The sequence below is a fragment of the Macaca nemestrina genome, chromosome 1 (assembly GCF_043159975.1).
Source record: "Macaca nemestrina isolate mMacNem1 chromosome 1, mMacNem.hap1, whole genome shotgun sequence".
NCBI classification, from domain to species: Eukaryota; Metazoa; Chordata; class Mammalia; order Primates; family Cercopithecidae; genus Macaca; species Macaca nemestrina.
The window spans coordinates 5,582,092-5,603,743 of NC_092125.1; the positions used below are offsets into that span (position 1 = coordinate 5,582,092).

At 37.0% G+C, this 21,652-nt stretch overlaps 1 protein-coding gene across 7 annotated transcripts in view; it reads left to right on the forward strand.

The window, feature by feature from the left end:
- Positions 1-21,652, forward strand: part of LOC105474669 (AKT serine/threonine kinase 3) — a 356,860-nt gene that overhangs the window by 210,142 nt on the left and 125,066 nt on the right. For all 7 annotated transcript variants that reach the window (XM_011729486.2, XM_071069549.1, XM_071069543.1 and 4 more), the window contains one exon: positions 7,780-7,911. In XM_011729486.2, the coding sequence (XP_011727788.1) occupies positions 7,780-7,911 (132 nt within the window). The remainder of the gene's footprint in view (positions 1-7,779; positions 7,912-21,652) is intronic.

Sequence of the window (21,652 nt, forward strand, 5' to 3'; positions counted from 1 at the left end):
CATTTGTCTGGAAGAAACATACTAAAAACTACCATTTGCAGAAAGATGTCAGCCAATTTTCTTATGATACGTAAATGTATTGGTGGGTTTCATTCACACGAATCTGAAATACTTGTTGTTGTTTAAAACCAAGTAGGTGAACATCGTTTCAGGGAGAACATCGTTTCAGTGATTCAGCACTTTAGCGCTGAATGCTGATAGGGCACATGTGTGACTGATGTGCCATCATACTGCTTTATAATTTGCTTTGTTCCTTATTATTTTTAATACAGTTTTAGAAACTTTGTAATAAAATGTTTTCCCTGATGATTTGTTCCTTTCCACTTTGCATTTCATATTCGCCTGAAAAGCATGAGCAATAATGGCTCAGGTGTACTTCCTGATTGGTGCCCTCAGTCATAGTAAAGTCAGCAGGAAAGTGAACAGTCTTGGAAATAATAACTCTTATTTAATGGCTGCTTCTGAGCCAGTAGGGAAATAGACTTTTCCTTCTCTCAGTGCTCCAGCATAATAAGTACCAATTTATATTTTTATGAGAAATATAAATTTTGTTTTTCATTGCTATAGAAAATTGAAAAGCAATTTCCTTATTATAAAAATGATATTTTCATGATTAATCTAAAGATAGAGGTGTTGAGATAAGCTTGCCGTTTATAACTTTAGAATATATTTGGTTTAATAGATTGTTAATTAATCTTCAGGTAAGAAAATACAAATTTTCAAGGTATTATCCATGAAATTTGGTATTAGCACAGTGATTAAGAACTCTTTGGAGATAGACTGCCTGAGTTCATATCCTCCCTTTTCCACGTTAAACTTGTGGACTTGGTGAAGTTATACAGTCACAACATAAAGTTAATTATCCTTTCCTTATGTGAATAAGAATAACATTCTATACTTCATCTGGGCTAAATGTCTGAGATCCCTTTCTGTCTTCATTGCAGATTTCTTCTCTATTTGTTTGTTGAACTGAATTTTCACTCTTTTCTTTTATGTCAGTTTAACCTGCCTTGTTCCTCTGTCATTGCAAAAAGAAAAGGTCTAGCTACACTCACCTACCTACTCAGAGTTAAGAAAGCTTCTTTTGTACATATGTAAATTATTTCATTTAAAATGAAATGAAATCAAGAATAGTATAAATCAGATATGGTTAAGTAATTGAACCTCAAATTCAAAATACTTCTACGAGTTTTTATTTTTGGAGACTCAGTTGGAGTAAAAAATTCTAAGAGAATCTGTTTTAGAATGATTTTTATGGTTAATCTTTATGTGGACAAGGAATAGTAGCTAACTTTAATAGCTAATATTTATTGAGCACATATTACATAAATACTTTAAACATTTTTTTTCATTTTGAACTTCAACTATAAGTTGAGTACCATTATGATTCTTCCCATTTTATAGTTAAGGGAAATAAAGGATGGAAGGATTAGGAAATTTTCCCCATAATTACACACAGGGTGGGAACCAGTACTTAAACCCAGGCAGTAAGATCTAAAGTCCTCAGTTTCTAGCACTATGTTGTAATACTAAAGTTCCACTGATTTTTCCAAGAGTTTACAAGCTTTATTATAAATTGAAATTAACTAATATCCAAATGTCATATAAGGACAGGTTTTCATAATATTTTGAGAAACAGTACAATCATAAGAGAATATCTGCATAATTTTGTTTCTAATATAACTTCATTATAAGCATAACAATTATAGAGATTAGAGAGGCTCAAGATACATGAACCAAGAAAAAGAAAGAAGCTTTATGTTGACGTGTTACAGTATACAATTAAAAGATCTTAAATGTTTGAAGTTCTGTTATCTTTTTTGAAATAATTTAAAATAGTTCTAAATTACTGCAGAAGTTAGTGCAGAAATAGAACATTTGTACCACTACTAACTCCATAACGGTCCTAATGACTTAGCCTCAAGTGGTAAAATATTACTGTCATTTTCATAACATAAATGATTCTAGAACTATACCCTTATGTATATCAATCATCATGCAAAGAATTGTAGAAGTTTGGATTATTTTTAATACTTTAACCACACATTCTGAAATAAGAATATTGTTCTAATAATTTATAGGATATATTTCCTTCTTTAATTTTTGTCAAATGGCATAGGATTTAAAAAATAGGTACTGATTATGGTAACTATGGTGAGAGTCGTCAGACTGCTATTTCTTGCATGAAATAGGGTTCATTACCTCCCTTAGTGGTAGTTTGTCGCCACAGTGTCTGCTCTGCCAGTTAAAAACTCACTTGGAAAGGAAGGATGTTGGGTAGTAGATAGAGAGGCAAGGGCCTCACAGACAGATTTAAGTGCTCTTCTGTGTTTGAATTAAAAGCAAATGTGGTTCTATGTTTTAATTAAAAGATAGTGTTTCAAAGGAATTTGATTAGAGAACCCAGAAGTCTCCTAATCTTGGTCAGCCAAGCTACCATTCTCGTATGCCTTGTCAAGTACGTGAAGGGGCACAGCATCAAAGGATAAAAAGCCAAGTGAGAGTCAAAGTTCTGCTTAATTTTTAACTGACTAGCATAGGCCTCTCTGGGATCAACTGGCTGTAATCTCATGATTTACATTTAAAGTATAAGCAGTGCCTTCTGCTTTCCCATTAAGTTTGACTCCAGTTCTTGGGATTGTATCACCTAATTCCTGGCTGCAGTAACTCATACCAGTGGCTAGTATCCAGAGAAAAAGAGAAGGAAAAAAAGACAATGGCCAGACCTGCTGAAATCTCATGATTTCACACTGCATGAATCTGCTTATTTAAAAGGGAGAAGTGATATAACCAATGTAGAAGTTGACTAATAACATTAGCCCCACCTCTTCTCATGAGAAAGAGCACCAGAAGAAGTGGGCAGAGATGGAGGCAGAGGAGTGAACTTCATCAGAGCTGTTCTCTTTTTACCTACTTGGTTTTGCTGTTACTTTGTAAATGTATCTGGAATTTATCTTTTTTGACCAAATATGCTAATACTGTGGTATTCTTAAAAGTTCTTTATGTTCCTCATTGATTATATGTTTATTTTTAATCTAATCTGTGGTCTAGACAATGTCTTATATTCTGGCGTGCCTGATTTGAACACATTTATTAAGCACTTGTTATGTATACCCCTATATCTCTTAACCTAAAACAGCCATGTAAACATGTAAAGGGAAGAGTATAACTGTAAAATATTTCCCCAATAAATTCTTAAGATCAGGCTTTGGAGGAGGATTTTTTTTTTCTGGAGAGTATTCATACTCCTGTTTTTTTCATTAAAGACTTACTGTATCTTTTTCCATAACATTCAGAAGAACAAAACATTTTGTAATAGCTTACATTTCATTTGTAAAGACTACACAATTATTGTGTGTACCATTCTGAACATGAGCATTTGATAGCAAAGATACCTTACCTTTTTAATTTCCTCAAGTTTTCTCAAAATAGATGTGAAATCTGTTTCTGATTTTATCACATACAGTGCTTTTTAACTAATCATAATTTCTATGTAAGTTCCCTTAATTCCCTTTTTCTAAAAAAAGATTGAGAGTCAAACTGACAAGCTGTGAAGTTCAAAGTGAAGGCTGTCATACTTTTTTCTTTTTTAACCTCATTGCCCTAAGAATTGCAATTTTACTACTATTTATTTATTTTTATTTGAGACAAGGTCTCACTCCTATCACGTAGGCTAGAGTGCAGAGGCACAGTCATGACTTACTGCAGCCTTGACCTCACAGGCTCAGGTGATCCTCCCAACTCAGCCTCCCAAGTAGCTGGAACTACAGGCACCTGACACCGCACTTGGCTAATTTTTGTATTTTTTTGTAGAGACAGGGTTTTGCCATGTTGCCCAGGCTGGTCTCAAACTCATGCCCTCAAGTGATTCCCCTGCCTTGGCCTTTCAAATTGAGCCACCACACCCAGTCAAGAATTGCAATTCTTACAAAATATAGTAAAAATTTATAATTAAATATTGCCTTTCATCTGAAAATGTCATAAAGGATTTTACAAATTGTTTTCTAATTTTTACCTCCCCAATAATTCAGTTTCATTTTCTATGCTATTTAGTAATAGGGCACAGCAAGTATTATTTTCTAGTGCTTTTAAATAAAAAATGAGGAACATACTGTCCAAGTGAAATTTTGAGCAATAAATTGACACTCTGGCCTGGTTATGAAGATAATGTTTCTGAGTTACTTGCCATATGTATTAGTCAGGGTTCTCTAGAGGGACAGAACTAATAGTGTATATATATGTGTGTGTGTGTGTGTGTGTGTGTGTGTATATATATATATATATATATATATATATGGAGTTTATTAAGGAGTATTAAACTCACACAGTCACAAGGTCCCACAGTAGGCCATCTGCAAGCTGAGGAGCAAGGAAGCCAGTTTGAGTCCCAGTGCTGAAGAACTTGGAGTCGAGAGCAGGAAGCATCCAGCACGGCAGAAAGATGTAGGCTGGGAGGCTAAGCCAGTCTAGTGTTTTCACATTTTTATGCCTGTTTTATATTCTAGCCACACTGGCAGCTGATTAGATGGTGCCCACCCGGGTTAAGGTGGGTCTGCCTTTCCCAGCCCACTGACTGAAATGTTAATCTCCTTTGGCAGCACCCTCACAGATACACCCAGGATCACTATTTTGCATCTTTCAATACAATCAAATTGACACTCGGTATTAACCCTCACACTGTGGAACAAACTACCTCAAAATTTAATGTCTTAAAACAATAGCCATGTAAATATCTCATGATTTTGTAGTTTGGGCCATTCTGTTGTTCTTGCATGCATGGCTCTCAGGCAGCTGCCTACAGCTGATACATGGGTGGGCTGGAAAATCCAACAATCCTTACGTGTCTGGGGCCTTGGTGCTGACTGTTGGTTGTGGTGTGTTGGTTCTCCTCCACTTGGCCTCTCTCTTGGAGTGGTAATTTTTCTTCCAAGGTCTCTCCATATGGCCTCTCTCTCCAGGATAACGTGGACTAACTAACAGCATTAGAGCTGACTTCCTAGAGCTTTCCGAGAGAGAACGCATAAACTGCCAGGCTTAACGGCTTTGTCTGTTACTGGCATAGTATCAGTTTGATCATATTATGTGTTCAAAGCAAGATACAGAGATAGCCCAGGGAGAGAGAAAGTTGACTCCACCCCTTTATGGAAGAATAGAATGTGCATACAGGGAGAAATTGGAATTTGTGGCAGCCATCTTTGCAGACTACCTAGCATAAATAGCTTGTTATGTAGTATTCCTTGATTTTTTCCATTCTATTAATGCAATTAAATCTATCTAATATTACCTATTATTTGTTCAAATGACACTAGCTGATTTACTATATTTGATATTTAGAGCTACATGTTTGATTTTTAGTTGAATTAATATATCTTGTTATTTTCCCTGCTGTCTCTTTGCTACTTTATGTTTTCCTTTGAACTAGAGATATTATTGAATGTAAGACACTGTAATTTGACATTTGGGGAAAATTATCAAAATTATGAACAGCAAAAAATGTTGAAAGTAAATGTAGGCATTAATTTCTAAAATTTTAAGAATTTGTATATATGATACATGAGAGATACTGGGATGTGGTTTTCTTGCATTATTTTCCTCTAATTTTGGTATTGTTAAAAAATTGGCTTTCAGCCTGGGAGACCACATGGGTTCTTGGCTTCACACAAGAAGGAATTCAAGAGCAAGCAACAGAATAAAGTGAAAGCAAGTTTATTAAGAAAGTAAAAGAATAAAAGGTGACTACTCCATAGGCAGAGCAGCCCTGAAGGCTACTGGTTGACTGGTTGGCTATTTTTGTGGTTATTTTTTAATTATGTGCTAAACAAGGGGTAGATTTTCTGGTGAAGGGGCAGGGAATTGCCAGAACTGACAGTTTCCCCCCTTTTCAGACCGTACAGGGTAACTTCCCGAGATGCCATGGCATTTGTAAACTGTCATGGCACTGATGGGAGGTTCCTTTGGCAAGATAATATATTATAATTAATGTATAATGAGCACTGGGGACAACCAGAAGGCACTTTCATAGCCATCTTGGTTTTGGTGGGTTTCGACTGGCTTCTTTACCATATCCTGTTTTTCCAGCAGGGTCTTTGTGTCCTGCATCTTACGAAACCAGACCTGCCATGCTCCTATCTCAGTATCAGGATGATGCTTGTCTCAGAATGAATGAGAAATATTCCTCATTTTAATTTTCAGGAAGAGTTTGTATAAAATTGGTGTTATTTATTCTTTAAATGTCTGTAGAATTCACCAGTGAAACCATCTGGGCCTGGAGTTTTCTTTGATGAAAGGTGTTTAACCAGAAACGCAGTTTTTCTTAATAAATATGGGGTTATCAAATTATCTGTTTCTTCTTAGGTGAGCTTTCATAGCTTGAGACTTTCTAGCAATTTGTTCATTTCATCAGAGGTGTCAATTTTATTGTCAAAATGCCATTTATATTCTCTTAGTTTCTTTTAATATCTGTAAAATCTGTAGTGATGCTACCTCTGTCATTCCTGATATTGGTAATTTGTGTCTTCTCTCTTTATTTTTCTGACCAACGTGGCCAGAGGCCTATCAATTCTTACTGATGTTTTAGAACTAGCTTTTGGTTTCACTGATTTTTTTCTCTACTGTTTTTCTTTTAAAAATTTAATGGATTTCTGCTCTGATTTTTATCATTTTCTTCTAATTCTTTTGGGTTAACTTGCTTTTTTTTAAGTTAAGGTAGAAGCTGAAGCCATTAATTTGGAACATTTCTCACGTTTACTTTAGATAAATGATAAACAGAAAAAAAAAGTTATAAAAGGCATAAAATTTTCAATGACTTGTAATTTCAAGATAAAACCCAAATACTTGTTTTTATATTTATAAACCTCTAAACTGAGTTTAAATTTAAGTAAACTGATCATATACAATCACCTTTTCTTCTGTTCAAAAACCTATTAATATGAAAGTAAAAGAATTTCAAAAGGAGGCAAGTCCACAAAAATGAAAAGCTGGGTTGGGGAGGGGCTTTAGGGCACCAGTGCTTTCAAAAGTTTGTAAGTTTCTGGAAGAATGTTGATAGAGCAGAGCGGGAAAAGAGTACACAGAGGAGACTGTAGAGAACAAGTGCACATGTGATTGGCAAAATCCTCAGAATTACCTGACTTAAGAAGGAGAAGTGAAACTGAAAACAGTCAGATTAATTAAAGATATTCTTCTTAGAGCTCCCTGCCTTGCTGTTCTGAATTGCATCAAGTACTCTCTCAGGAATAACAACTGCTTTCTTTGATTTATTTTAACTGAAGTATACGAAGTTCTCCACATTTCTTATAAATATATCCTATATTTCTCTCTGTCTTGGATTTTATCTTTATTTTGCTAGAGTAAACTCTCAGATAGCTCCTTCCAAAGCATTGCTTTTTTAGGCATATTTGGAAATGTTTGTGTGGAACATTTTTGATTATCACATTTTCTGGGGGTAGCAGCACTACTAAATCCTTGAAAACTTGAGTCCTTAAAAATGAGTGAAAATAATTTTTTTCCTCCTTTGCCCTTTTACATAACTGATAATTTGGCTGAGGAATTCTAGTTTCAAAATCATTTTCTCCAACATCTGAGAACTGCTTAAATTATTTTCAGCATCCATGGTTGCTAATGAGACAGCCAATGCCAGTCTGATTCTTTTTCATTTAAATGTACTTATAAATTGGTAAAATTTGTTTTTGAGTGGATATTGCAAACACATACTTACATGCTAACAAATAAATTGCATCAAATACTTCATATTATATTTTTTTAATTTGTATTTTTCAGACAATGAATGATTTTGACTATTTGAAACTACTAGGTAAAGGCACTTTTGGGAAAGTTATTTTGGTTCGAGAGAAGGCAAGTGGAAAATATTATGCTATGAAGATTCTGAAGAAAGAAGTCATTATTGCAAAGGTAACTGATTATTAAAGTTGATCACTAAATTTTTGTTTGCAGTGTACATGTGTTTGTGGGCTCATGAATTTACATGCTAATGTATGCAAGTTCCATTAAACAACCAAAATATGGTTGTAGACTACTGCTACAGTAATTTTTGTGTATTCATATTTGTAATTTTACAAGTTTTCAGACATTTATAGTATCTGTGTATTACATACTAAAGCTGTTCTCTTAAGGAAATAGAAATGTTTATGTTTGCGTGTTTGGGAGAATGTTTTGTGGTCTATATCATAATTATACTAGGGTTGCTTTTTAATGTTTTCCCCTATTGTCCTGAATTTCTTATTAAGATTGACTAGAGTAGTGTAGATGATTTTTACTAATAAATTCTAAAGCTTATATAACACCGAATGGAAAAACATACTAAATAGATTTGAAAATACTAGAATGGTGAAATTAAATTATTTTAGGAAGACTTACTTCCCACCCCCATACCTTTATTCAGCTTAGACGTTTTTAAATAAATAGCATGTTAATGATGTCAGTTCTCACTCAGAGTTCTGAACAAAATCCCAATTCCCTCAGGAGATATACTTTACAAATTGCTTTATGTCTTACTTAATTCAACAAATGACATAAATTAATGTTATACTTTATGGACTATTTTAACTTCCAGTTATTTGCAACTATAGCTTCCTCATCTGGAGTGTATTGCCCCATACACTTTGTGAAACTTTGTTTCCCCATCTTTGTACATTTGTTTTGACATCAACTCCTTTACAAGTCAGTAGCCCTATTGGAAAGAACATTGACTTTGGAGTCATACACACCTAGGTTCACATCTCACCTAATAGTCTTTAACAACCAGTACTTTTTAAAGCAGTACTTTGGGGAAGTACTGCTGTCTTAGGGGCATTTGGAAATGTTCACGGGGGGCACGTATTCACTTATCACAGTAACTGAGGAGGAGGGATACTTCTGACAGTTACCAGGTAGAAGCCAAATGTGCTAAATACCTTGCAGTGTGTTGGGCAGCCAATCAGAGCCTTAGTTTTTTTCATTTAAATTGATATAATAAAACCTCTGGAAGGAATATTTTGAGGATTAGGATATGTAAGGTATTTAGCATCCTAGCTGGCACTTATTATTAATTAAGTGATATTTTCTGGGAGGTAGTATAATGTCGGGTAGGTTTTGCCGCTTAGTAAGTGATCCAACTTTTCATGCCTTTATTTTCTTATCTATAGAGTGGGGCTAATAGTAGTACCTGCCTCATATGGTTATTTTCAGGGTTAAATGAATAGATAAATGTAATAGTACATGCCATCACTATTAAATAAACTTAACAAATTAAATTACAAATCAAATGAAATTAAAATATGGTATTGTTATAAATTTTTGCTATAATTATTTAATATCTACTGTGTATTATTACTACCTACTGTGTATCAAGCATCAGTAAATATCTGTTCCATTCTGTTTTTTTCTTTTATATACTAGCCACACTTGTATCCCACTATTTAATTTCTATTCATCAGACTGGGGAATATCCTATTAGACACTGTCTTATCTCACTACTTAACTTTTCTGAGTAACCCTACAGAATTGGGTATATTTCACAAATGATAGACTATTCTGATTGATGTAGTACCCTGCTGCTTTCTCCCAACAAATCTGTTTATCATTTCTTGAAAGAAAATATGCTCATTTATAGCAAAATGATTAACACTATGAAGATGTGGGGTGTGACAAGACCTGGGATTTGGTTCCTGATGTGCCTGCCCTTCTCAGAGCAACATATCAGGGAAGAAATGATGTTGATACCTTTTTACTGGTGATGTTAACTTTGATTGCTTGACTACAGTGGTGTCTACTGTGTTTCTTCACTTTAAAGTTGCTATTTTTCCATTCAAAACTAAGTAGTATCTTAGAGGAAATACTCTGAGACTATATAAATAACGTATTTTTTCTTCAACTTTTATGTACTAATTTTAACATCCATATCCGTGGATTTTGCCCATAATAATTTATTACTGTTGTGTTCTAATGGTGATTTTCTATTTTCCTCGTTCCTTATACATTCTTAGTCAATTAAGCTAAAGGTTTATCAGTTTTGTTAATCTTTTCAAAGAACCAACTTTTGACTTTGTTGATTTTTCTCTATTTTATCTGTCTTTGCTTTAATCTTTATTTATTTTTTTTTTCCTTCTGCTTGCTTTGGGTTTAGTTTATTTTTTTCCTAGTTCCTTAAGTTATAAAGTTAGATTGTTGATTTGTGATCTCTCTTATTTAGTTTAAGCATTTATGGCTTTAAATTTCTCACTTAGCACTGCTTTTGCGGCATCCTATAAATTTTAGTCTGTCATGTTTGTGTTTCATTCGTCTCAAAGTATTTCTAATTTCCTTTGTCATTGATTGTGTCTGTTGTTTAATTTCTACAAATTTGGGAATTTTCTTGTTTTCTTTATATTATTCTAACTTCATGTTGTTGTTGGAGAAGATACTTTGTATTTGTCTTTTAAAGTTTGTTGAGACTTAATTTGTAATCCAACATATGGTCTATCCTGGAGAATGTCCCCTGTGCACTTGAAAATACTGTAGAGTCTGTTGTTAGGTAGAGCCTTTTGTGTGTCTTTAATAGAGCATTTTGTGTGTGTCTCTTAGATTTAATTGCTTCATTGAGTTGTTGAAGTCTTCTGTTGCTTTACTTGTTTCTGTCTGGTGGTTGTATTCATTATTGAGAGTGTAGGGTGTTGAAATCTCCAACTATTAATGTAAAATGGTCATTGCTTTCTACAGTTCTTTCAGTTTTTGCCTCATATATTTTGATGGTCTTGTTATTAGGTATGTAAGTGTTTATAATTGTTATATCTTGCTCTATTAACTCTTTTATTAATAATATTTTTTGGTCTTTTCTGGCCTTTTCATTTAAAGTCTGTTTTGTCTGATATTAATATAGCTACCCGTTTTCTCTTTTGGTTACTATGGTATAACCCCCTTTAGCTGCAGTTTTGCTTTTCATAGTTTAAGTTATCCTGAATCAACCACAGCCTAAATATAGATGAGTATAGTAAAATAAGATATTTTGAGAGAGGGACCACATACATCACAATAACTTTTATCACAATATATTGTTATAGTTTTTCTGTTTTATTTTGTTGTTAATTTACTTTTAATAGTAGCTGTTAATCTACTTTAATATCCATTTATAAAGGATGTGCCTAATTTACAAATTAAACTTTATCATACGTAGTATGTATAGGAAAAAAACATGGTATATGCAGTTGGCGCTCCGTATTCTACATCCATGGATTCAACCAATGTGGATTTAAAATGCTCAAAAATAATATGGGAAGATGTGTATAGATTATATGCAAATACTATGCTATTTGATATTAGGGACTTGAGCTTCTGTGGATTTTATTATCTGCAGGGGGATTTTGAAACCAATCTCCCATGGATATCAAGGAATGACTTTATAGAATTTGGTACTATCCATGGTTTTAGGCATCTACTGGGATCTTGAAACATATCCTCCACTGATAAGGGGAACTGCTATATTTTCATGGAAAATTTGTTTTTTTCTCTTTCACTTTTACCCTGTTTGTGGCTTTTGGAGACAGCATGGAGTTGGATCATGCTTTTTGTTTGTTTGTTTAATCGACTTTCCCAGTCTCTTTCTTTTGATTGGAGAGTTTAATCCATTTACATTTAAAGTGATTCCTGATAAGGACTTACTTCTGTCTTTTTGCTATTTATTTTCTATATGCCTCATTGCTTTTTGTCCTTCTTTTGTGTTTAATTGATTCTACATAAATGCCTTCTTTTGTGTTTAATTGATTTTTGAGTGAAACATTTTAATTCTCTTCTCATTTCCTGTTGTGTATATTCTGTAGCTATTTTCTTTGTATAGATTATATTTAATATCCTGAAGTTACAGTACTCTAATTTGTATTTATACCACCTGAACTTTACTAACCCTCAAAAACTCTACTTCTTTACAATTCTGTACTCACTCCTTTCAATTGGTGGAAGTTATAGTACTCTAATTTGAATTTATACCACCTGAACTTTACTAACCCTCAAAAACTCTACTTCTTTACAATTCTGTACTCACTCCTTTCAATTGGTGGTGTCTTTAAATTGCATCTTTATGCACTGTGTGTCCAAAAACGAGACAACTAATTTTTTAATGCGTGAGTCTCTTTAATCATGTAGAAATCAAAAAGTGGTATTACAACACAAACTTACAGTAATACTAGCTTTTATAATTTTTATGTATTTAGCTTTACCAGATCTTTAATTCTTCATCTGGCTTTAAGTGACTGTCTAAAGTCACAGGTTTATATTTAAACCTGAAGGGACTCACTATAGCTTTTCTTGTATGACAGGTCCAGTGCTAATGAACTCCCTCAGTTTCTGTTTACCTAGGACTGTCTTAATACCTCCCTCATTTTTGAAAGATAGTTTTGCTGGATTCTTGCTTTACTTTTTTTCCTTCAGCACTTTGAATGTATCAACCAGTCGCCTTCTGGCCTTCAGTGTTTCTGATGAGAAGTCTTCGATAATCTTATTAGGGATCCCTTGTATTTGATGATAAACAAGCAAAACAGACTCATTACTGATATGGAAAAAGTTCGAGTGGTCTTGATAGGAGATCAAACCAGCTGCAACATTCCCTTAAGCCAAAGCCTAATCCAGAGCAAGGCCTTAATTCTCCCAATTCTGTGAAGGGTGAGAGAGGTGAGGAAGCTGCAGAAGAACAGTTGGAAGCTAGGAAAGGTTGGTGTGTGAGGTTTAAGGAAAGACACCATCTCTATAGCATAAAAGTGCAATGTGAAACCACGAGTGCTGACACAGAAGCTGCAGCAAGTTATCCAGAGATCTAGCTAAATAATTGGTGAAGATGACTACACAAAACCACAGATTTTCCTCGTAGATGAACCTAGGACTTCCTTAGAAAGGAGAAGTTAGTGCCTGGCTTTAAAGCTTCCAAGGGCAGATTGACTCTCTCAGTAGTGGCTATGCAGTTGGTGACTTTAAGTTGAAGCCATTGCTCCTTTACCATTTCAAAAATCCTAGGGCCCTTAAGAATTATGGTAACTCTGCACTGCCTGTTCTCTATCAGTAAAGCAACAAAGCTTGGATGACAAACACATCTGCTTACAGTATGTTTTACTGAATATTTTAGGCCCACTGTGGAGACTTTCTCAGAAAAAAAGATTCCTTTTTAAATATTACTGCTCATTGACAATGCACCAGTTATGCAAAAGCTCTGATGGAGATATACAAGGAGATGAATGTTGTTTTTATGCCTGCTGACCCAGTGTCAGTTCTGCAGCTCATTATCAATGTCCATTCTGCAACCCATTATTTCAACTTTCAAGTCTTATTATTTAAGAAATACATTTTGTAATAGATAGTAATTACTGCCATAGATAGTAATTCCTCTGCTGATAGATCTGGGGAAAGTTAATTGAAATCCTTCTGGGAAAGATTCACCATTCTAGATGTCTTGAAAAACATTCAGGCTTCATGGAAGGAGGTCAGAATATCAACATTAATAGGAGTTTGTAAGAAGTTGATTCCAATTTTCGTGGATGAGTTTGAGGAGTTCAAGACTCCAGTGGAGGAAGTAACTGCCGATGTGGTAGAAATAGCAAGAGAACTAGAATTAGCAGTGGGGCCTGAAGATAGGACTGAATTTTATCAGGTCCATGATAAAACATGAACAAATGAGGATTTGCTTCTTATGGTTGAGCAAATAAACTGGTTTCTTGAGATAGAATCTACTCTTTGAGAAGATGCCACGGACATTGCTGAAATAACAGCAAAGGATTTAGAATCTTACATAAAGTTAGTTGATAAAGCAGTGGCAGGTTGTGAAAGGATTGACTCCAATTGTGAAGAAAGTTTTGTTGTGGGTAAGCAGCATGGCATGAGAAAGAGAAACTTTTCTTGGAAGAAAAAGCCAATATGGTAAACTTCATTGTTTTCTCATTTTAAGAAATTGCCACACCGGGCATGGTGGCTCATACCTGTAATCCCAACACTTTGGGAGGCCAAGGTAGGCAGATAACTTGAGGTCAGGAGTTCAAGACTAGCCTGGCCAACATGGTGAAACCCTGTCTCTACTAAAAATACAAAAATTAGCTGGGTGTGATTTCGGGTGCCTGTAATCCCAGCTACTTGGGAGACTGAGGCTTGAGAATTGCTTGAATGCCAAGATCGTGCCACTGGGTGACAGAGCAAGACTTCGTCTCAAAAAAAAAAAAAAAGAAAAAAAAAGAAAAAAAGAAATTGCCACAGTCACTCTCACCTTTGGCAACTGCCACCCTGATCACTCAGCAGCCATCAGCATCAAGACAAGACCTTCTGCCAGCAAAAAGATAACGACTTGCTGAGGGCTCAGATGACCCTTCGCCTTTTTTGGCAATCAAGTATTTTTAAATTAAGGTATGTACATTTCTTTAGACATAGTGCTGTTACACACTTAATAGACTACAGTATAGTGTAGTGTAAACATAACTTTTATATGCACTGGGACACCACAAAGTTAGTGTGACTTGTTTTATTGCAATACTCTTGTTGTGGTGGTCTGGAACGAAACCTGAAGTATGCCTGTATGGGGGAGAAAAAAAAGGCTATTTGGTTGAGACATGAAACATTGTTTCTTGAGAAGCCCAGGTCTATTGATGTAGTGTAACCTTTCCTTCATTACAGGTCTGACCATGCTATTTGGTTGTCCCATGAATAATATTCATTTACTTATACCATCGCAAACACCAAATTAGTGTTCAGTTTTTAGAATTTATCAAAAGACAAAGCACCGAAGACTCAAGTATGGTTACAGAACAGACGGAAAATGTTAAAAACCCTGTCATTGTAAAAGAAATGGTATAGTTGATGGATGTCAGCTGAAAGCATGTTATAGTTTAAAAAAAACAAAACAAAACAACAAGAATGAATTGGTGGCCAGAGACAGAGGGTGATGGAGCCACCAGGGTTGCAAAGGCAGAAGTTGATGGAGCCACCATGGGCCTAGAGGATAGAAATGCAAATTACTGAGGATTAGTTATAGACCTTGAAATCGAATTTCCCCTGCTGGGTTTAGAACTTGCTTGGAATCAGTGATGTTTTTATTTCTTCCATCTTCTCCCTTTCTGAATTGGAATATCTATCCTAGGCCTTTCTACCATTGTGTTTTGGAAGCAGATAACTTGTTTTCTAGTGTGAGAAGTCCACAGATTTAGAGGAATTTTGTCCCAGGATGGATTATGTACAGAGTCTCACCCATTCCTGATTGGATGATAACACTTGGGACTTGTGAGCTGATGATACTTAAATGAGATTTTGGACTTAGACTTGATACTGTATTGGTTGAGACTTTTGAGACTTTTGGGGATATTGGGATGGGGTGAATGTTAGGATGGAATGAACTATAGTGGGTTGAGTGGTAGCCCCTAAAATAGTATGTTCACATCCTATTCCCTGGAACCTATTAACTCTTGCTGTATTTGGAAAAAGGGTATATGCATATATAGTTATGCAGATAAAATTAAGTTAAGAATCTTAAGTAGATCATCCTCGATTATCTGGGAGGGACCTAAATCTAATGAGAAGCATCCTTGTTGGAGTGATGCAGATAGAGATTTCACCTACACAGAGGAGAAGGTGACATAAAGGTGGCAGAGGTTGGAGTGATGCAGCTTCAAGCCAGGAAATGTCAAGGACTGCCAGCAGCTTCCAGAAACTAAGAGAAAGGCATGGAATGGATTCTTCTTCAGAGCCTCTGGAGGGATCATGTCTCTGCCAGTCTTGATTTTGTACTTCTGGTCTCCAGAACTATGAGAAATTTTTTGTGATTTTTTTGTTTTGTTTTGTTTTGTTTTTTGAAATGGAGTTTCGCTCTTATTGCCCAGGCTGGAGTTCAATGGCACGATCTCGGCTCACTGCAACCTCTGCCTCCTGGATTCAAGGGATTCTGCTGCCTCAGCCTCCTGAGTAGCTGGGATTACAGGCATGTGCCACCGGGCCTGGCTAATTTTGTGTTTTTAGTGGAGATGGGGTTTCTCCATGTTGGTCAGCCTGGTCTCAAACTCCTGACCTCAGGTCATCTGCCCACCTCAGCCTCCCAAAGTGCTGGGATTACAGGTGTGAGCCACCGCGCATGGCCAATTTTTTGTTGTTTTAAGCCATCAAGTTTTGGTGGTATTTTGTTATAGAGGCCACAGGAAATGAATACAGTCAGGTACCCAGAAATGTGAACTTTTCCACCTTTGGAAGGGATATCTGAATCAGATTGCCTGCAGTAATAGTAGTCTACTAAGTGCCTCTTCCCCAGTGCCTTCATACTCTTTCAGAGTTGAATTGCATGGTTACCGAGCTAGAGGACTCTCTTGACTACTAGGCAGTGCAGCTGCATTCACTGTCAGCTCCACATGGGGTGAAGGCACAGTCCATCCCATTAGGCCCTTAGGAGTTCTGGAATAATGGTTGAAAAGTCTAATTAGAGTTTCTTGCTTAGGGATCATTCCTGCTTTGGGCATCCACAATTGTCTTGCCACTCCCAGGACCACTGCATTATGTAGGAGAAAGGAAAGTTGAGGTGATGTAGCTAAGAATTCTGTAGTGATAACATCATGCTCCTCCACCCCTTCTTCCCCATGTCCAGAAAAGTGGAGGAATCTATGGAGCAGGGACCTTCCTTTAGCCATCCTCAGGTTGGGTGTGAGCATACATTTGTGAAGCATACATTTGTTTAGCCAACAAATGTTTCTATTTCTCATTCCTATTCTCTATCAGACTGTTACTCTGAGGATGATATCTGACATGATACGTCTATTTGATACGATAACTTCTTTGCTTGTTTTTGGATAGTATGGGCTGTAAAGTATGTTCTTTGGTCTGAAGACATGTAACTTGGTGGGGGCGCAGTACCTTCTGTTCCAGTCATCTTACAGTATTTTGAGCTTTTGTATCTACCATTGGTTATGCAAAGCTCAATCCAGTGTAAATGTCTATTTCCAAGAATGACCATTTATAGTCTCCTGGGAATAGTGGCAGTAGCTCAGTGTAGTGTACTTGCCAACTATGTATGGGAGTGGGGGGACTTTTTTCTTGGGAATATATGCCATAGTCATCTGCAGTCTCTCTCTCCCTTTCTGGCAGACAGGATGGCTCTTTCTGGAATTTTGTGCATCAGAGGGTACAAGAGGAATACATCACTGGCCAGCCCATCTCTGCATTGCTGCATATCTCCCATATCTACTCATTTTGGGGACCCAGATAGCCACCTCAGACAAGCATGCTGGGACATCCACTTGCTGGTTCCAATCATCTCCTGATCCTGAAAGAAGTTGTTTTGATGAACATCAGCATGTCCTACTTTAATTCACTCCTTAAATTCCCATAATGCTTCTCATAGAGCCATGCCTCATTAGTAATCCATCCATTTATTATTTATTTTATTTATTTATCTATTTTGAGATGGGGTTTCGCTCTTGTTGCCCAGGCTGGAATGCAGTGACGCAAACTCAGCTCACTGCAACCTCCACCTCCCAGGTTCAAGAGATTCTCCTATTAATAATCCATCCATTTATTATTTATTTTATTTATTTATCTATTTTGAGATGGGGTTTCGCTCTTGTTGCCCAGGCTGGAATGCAGTGACACAAACTCAGCTCACTGCGACCTCCACCTCCCAGGTTCAAGAGATTCTCCTGCCTCAGCCTCCCAAGTAGCTGAGATTACAGGCATTCACCACCACACCTGGCTAACTTTTTGTGTTTAGTAGAGACGGGGTTTCACCATGTTGGTCAGGCTGGTCTCAAACTCCTGACCTCAGGTGATCCACCTGCCTCAGCCTCCCAAAGTGCTGGGATTACAGGCATGAGCCACCATGCCTGGCACATGCATTTAATAGTCTAGTTTTTCACTGCCTATCAGCCTGACCATATGGCCAGGCAAATGGCCACAGCCCATTCATGGGTGTACATCCACACATCAGGGTTATGTTTGTTTAGTTCTTCCATCATTGCAAGGAAAACAGTGTACAACTGAGCCCTTTGAGCTGATTTGTTCTTTGATCAGTTTCACACCAGTCAGTCATAGTGTGACAGCCTTCCAAACAGGATGTTGGCTGATCACCTTTGAACTGCCATCATCTGTAAAACAAACCACTTTTTGGTGGTCAGTGAGAGCTCTTTGTGAGACACTAACATTTGAAAAGTAGGATGTGGCAATAGGATCTGGTAGCTTCACAGATGGTTCCAAAGTTGGTCTAGAAGAAAAGAGGAGGCCAAGTGTGATGACTCATGGCTATAATCTCAGCACTTTGGGAGGCCAAGGCAGGAGAATCGCTTGAGTCTAGGAGTTCAGACTCAGCCTGGGCAACATAGTGAGACCCTCATCTCTACAAAAAATACAAATTATCCAGGTGTGGTGGCATGCACCTGGTAATACTAGCTACTCAGTTGGCTGAGATGTGGGATTGCTTGAGCCTGGGAGGTCAAGACTGCAGTGAGTTGTGATTGCCCCCACTGTATTCAGAGTGGGTGATACAAAGTGAGACCCTGTCTTTAAAAAAAAAAAAAAAAGGTTTTCTTCTATCGAATATGGTAAGTATCTTCTTGAATTCCTTAGCACATTCCTGTTAAGCCATTTTCATTTTGTTATAGGTACTCGTTAGAGTGTTTCTCTGACATTACCCAAGACATGGGTATTTTAAGTTTTAAGATTATGTTATATCCTTTAGTCATAAAGACAGTTTCAGTTAATGCCCAGTAGCATTGTCTCTCTAATGATGTGTTCTCTTTTATCATCTCTCTAATGATGTGTTCTATACTTTCTTGTCTGGCCCACGATCCCAGTGGTTGCTGCTGGACAGCATTCATGAGCTTTTTGCCATAAGCTCCAGTCTGTTTAAGTATGAGTTGCAGATACTTCTAAAATCATATCTGAGTGTATATCATAAGGACCCAAAGGCATTAATTGATCCACTGCAACTTAGATAATAGCCTGCTGTTGTTTAGGTCTCCATTCATGTGTGTCCTTTCAGGTAGTTTTACGGATTGAATTTAGCACTAGTCCCCAGATACAGAATTTTTCTTCTGCAAAACTCAAACAAACCAGGTGCAGTGGATGCTTCTTGCTTACTTTCATGGTTATGTAATAACAGCTATTTAATTTTAGTTGCCTGTAGAATGTTATGGGTGGTTCCTGCCCAGGTTATTCGTAAGAATTTCAGTTTGGTAGACCCTGGGGTATTTGCTGGATTTATCCTCTAGCCTGTGGTATTCCTGTGAGCCACCACTATTTTCAGGTCAGCCCTAGCTTGTTCTTAGGTTTCCGGTACTGTCATCATGTCATCACTGTAGTATATTATTGTATTCTGGACCTGTATCAAGTCAAAATCCCTTCAAAACAAATTATAATAGTAAGCTGATGAATGCAGATAAACCTGTAGCAGTGCCGTAAGTGTAAATTGGGATCATTCCCACTTGAAGGCAAAGTGCAGTTGGTTTTTTCCTGAGATTGGGACCAAGAAAAAGTATTGGCACAACAATCAGTCTCTCTCTCTCTCTCTCTTTTTTTTAAATTTAAACAGGGTCTCACTTTGTTACCCAGGCTAGTCTCGAACTCCTGGACTCAAGTGATCCTCCTGCCTTGGCCTCCCAAAGTGCTGGGATTACAGGTGTGAGCCACTGTGTCTGGCTGAGTATGTCTCTTTTAGGCTGTTTTATTTTGAGAACTTCTGAAACCATGTCAGAGGCTGCTGATGCTGTAGATGACACTACATTATTCCAGTCTTGATTATCTGCTGTGAGTTCTCATGAGCCATTCACCTTTTCCATGCACGACACAGAGAATTTGTTGGTAATAGCACTCCAGTGTTGAACGTGTTGTTAATTAATGTGCTAAATCTCTTTTGGTCAACCATGATACTGTTTCAAATTAACAACCTATGTGAGCTGGGGAAGTTCCATAGATTCTCATTTAGCATGTTCTGACTGAAGGGAAAACTAGCAAGCTTTCTGCAGTATAGTAGCTGAAGCTTTCCCTGGTCAGAATAATATCCTTCCCCAAAACATACTCAGGTAATGTGGATGCAAGTACTTCACATGATTCATTCAAACATACTAATTTTCATCCAAATTTTAATTTAATCCTGTCAACCATTTCATCTTCATATCCTGTCTTTCTAATTATTGCCCCTGCTAGGACTTTACCAATAGGTTTTGGAATCAGAGGCACTGAATTTTGTGTCAGGAACCCCTGGAAGCTTTCCTTTTTACCTTCTATTGTACCTACAGGTGTGCTTATGGCCTTCAGTTCCTACTTGGAGATTACTTTAAAAAAAAAACCCTGGTTCTGTGTCAGTCCTCATCCTGATTAATTTGGTAGCCCATCACCTCTGATGATTTGAACTGAGGTTCTTCATTGTCATTTTTGCCTCCCAGCTTGGTGCATTGCTTGAAATTAGGGTACATAGAGTGTGTTTGTTTAGGGCCCTTCAGTGTTGGGGGACTAAGAGGAGCTCCCATTGGTAAGCCTAACTTCTGATAATGCAGCATTAAGACCTTTGTGTTAACATCAGTGTCCATTTTATTCATCCCATCTCTTAGTAACCGTTTAAAATCTCATCCTGCTTGGGACTTCCTTGACTGTCAGTGTTGGGGGACTAAGAGGAGCTCCCATTGGTAAGCCTAACTTCTGATAATGCAGCATTAAGACCTTTGTGTTAACATCAGTGTCCATTTTATTCATCCCATCTCTTAGTAACCGTTTAAAATCTCATCCTGCTTGGGACTTCCTTGACTGTCTGTTTTGTCTTTACCCATTCACTTGTGATTCAGTCTTATTTTCTTAGCATCTGTAAGACCCATAGTAAGAAGCTGAGACAACAAATCCAACACATTTCTTGGATCATTGATAGATTTTGCAGCAGTTATATCAGATGCCGTCATAGAGGGGCCCTTTTAGTCACAGTATTTACCATGATCTAAAGGGCATATTAAGGATGAACAAACATCTTGATGACCATGAAGTTAATCCAGCATGGTTTGCGTATGCAGCTTATCAGCTATGTCATGTATGGAGTGCCACTTGGCATTTAAAGGAGGGGAAGGACCATTTCCCTTTTCAGGGTAAACAAATTTTACAATGGCTTTTACCCAGTCCACCAGACTAGCTGTCCCTTTAGGAACAATCTGTTGTGTGTTTGGATCGTGTACAACCATCTATGATTGTTCAGTAGTAAGTTGTGGTTCCTGCATCAACCCCAAGTAGACTTCTTCATTCTGCAACATTCAGAATCAAAGATACTGCTTCCAAGTTAGTCACTCTCACTATCTATTTTCTTAATTGTTTTTCAGGAACCCGATGAATACCAATTCACAAGGCGAGATAGCTCCTTCACACATAACCCCTGCTTCCAGTAGTATCATGATTTTGTCACCCACCATTTGGACAATGTTCCTGGTAGTCAAAGGCCATAGAAATGCTGTCTGTTATTTTTTCCAGCATAATTTTCCACTGGGTTGTATCCTGGAGGCTAACAGTCATAACTCAGCTTAACCAAAATCTGAGCTTTTTGAGCATCAGGATTTCCTTAACACTCTCTTTTACTTTCATTTTAGCTGTTTTAAAATATGGTACACTGGGCCAGGCGCAGTGGCTCACATTTGTAATCCCAGCACATTGGGAGGCCAAGACGGGTGGATCACTCAAGGCCAGGAGTTTGAGACCAGCCTGG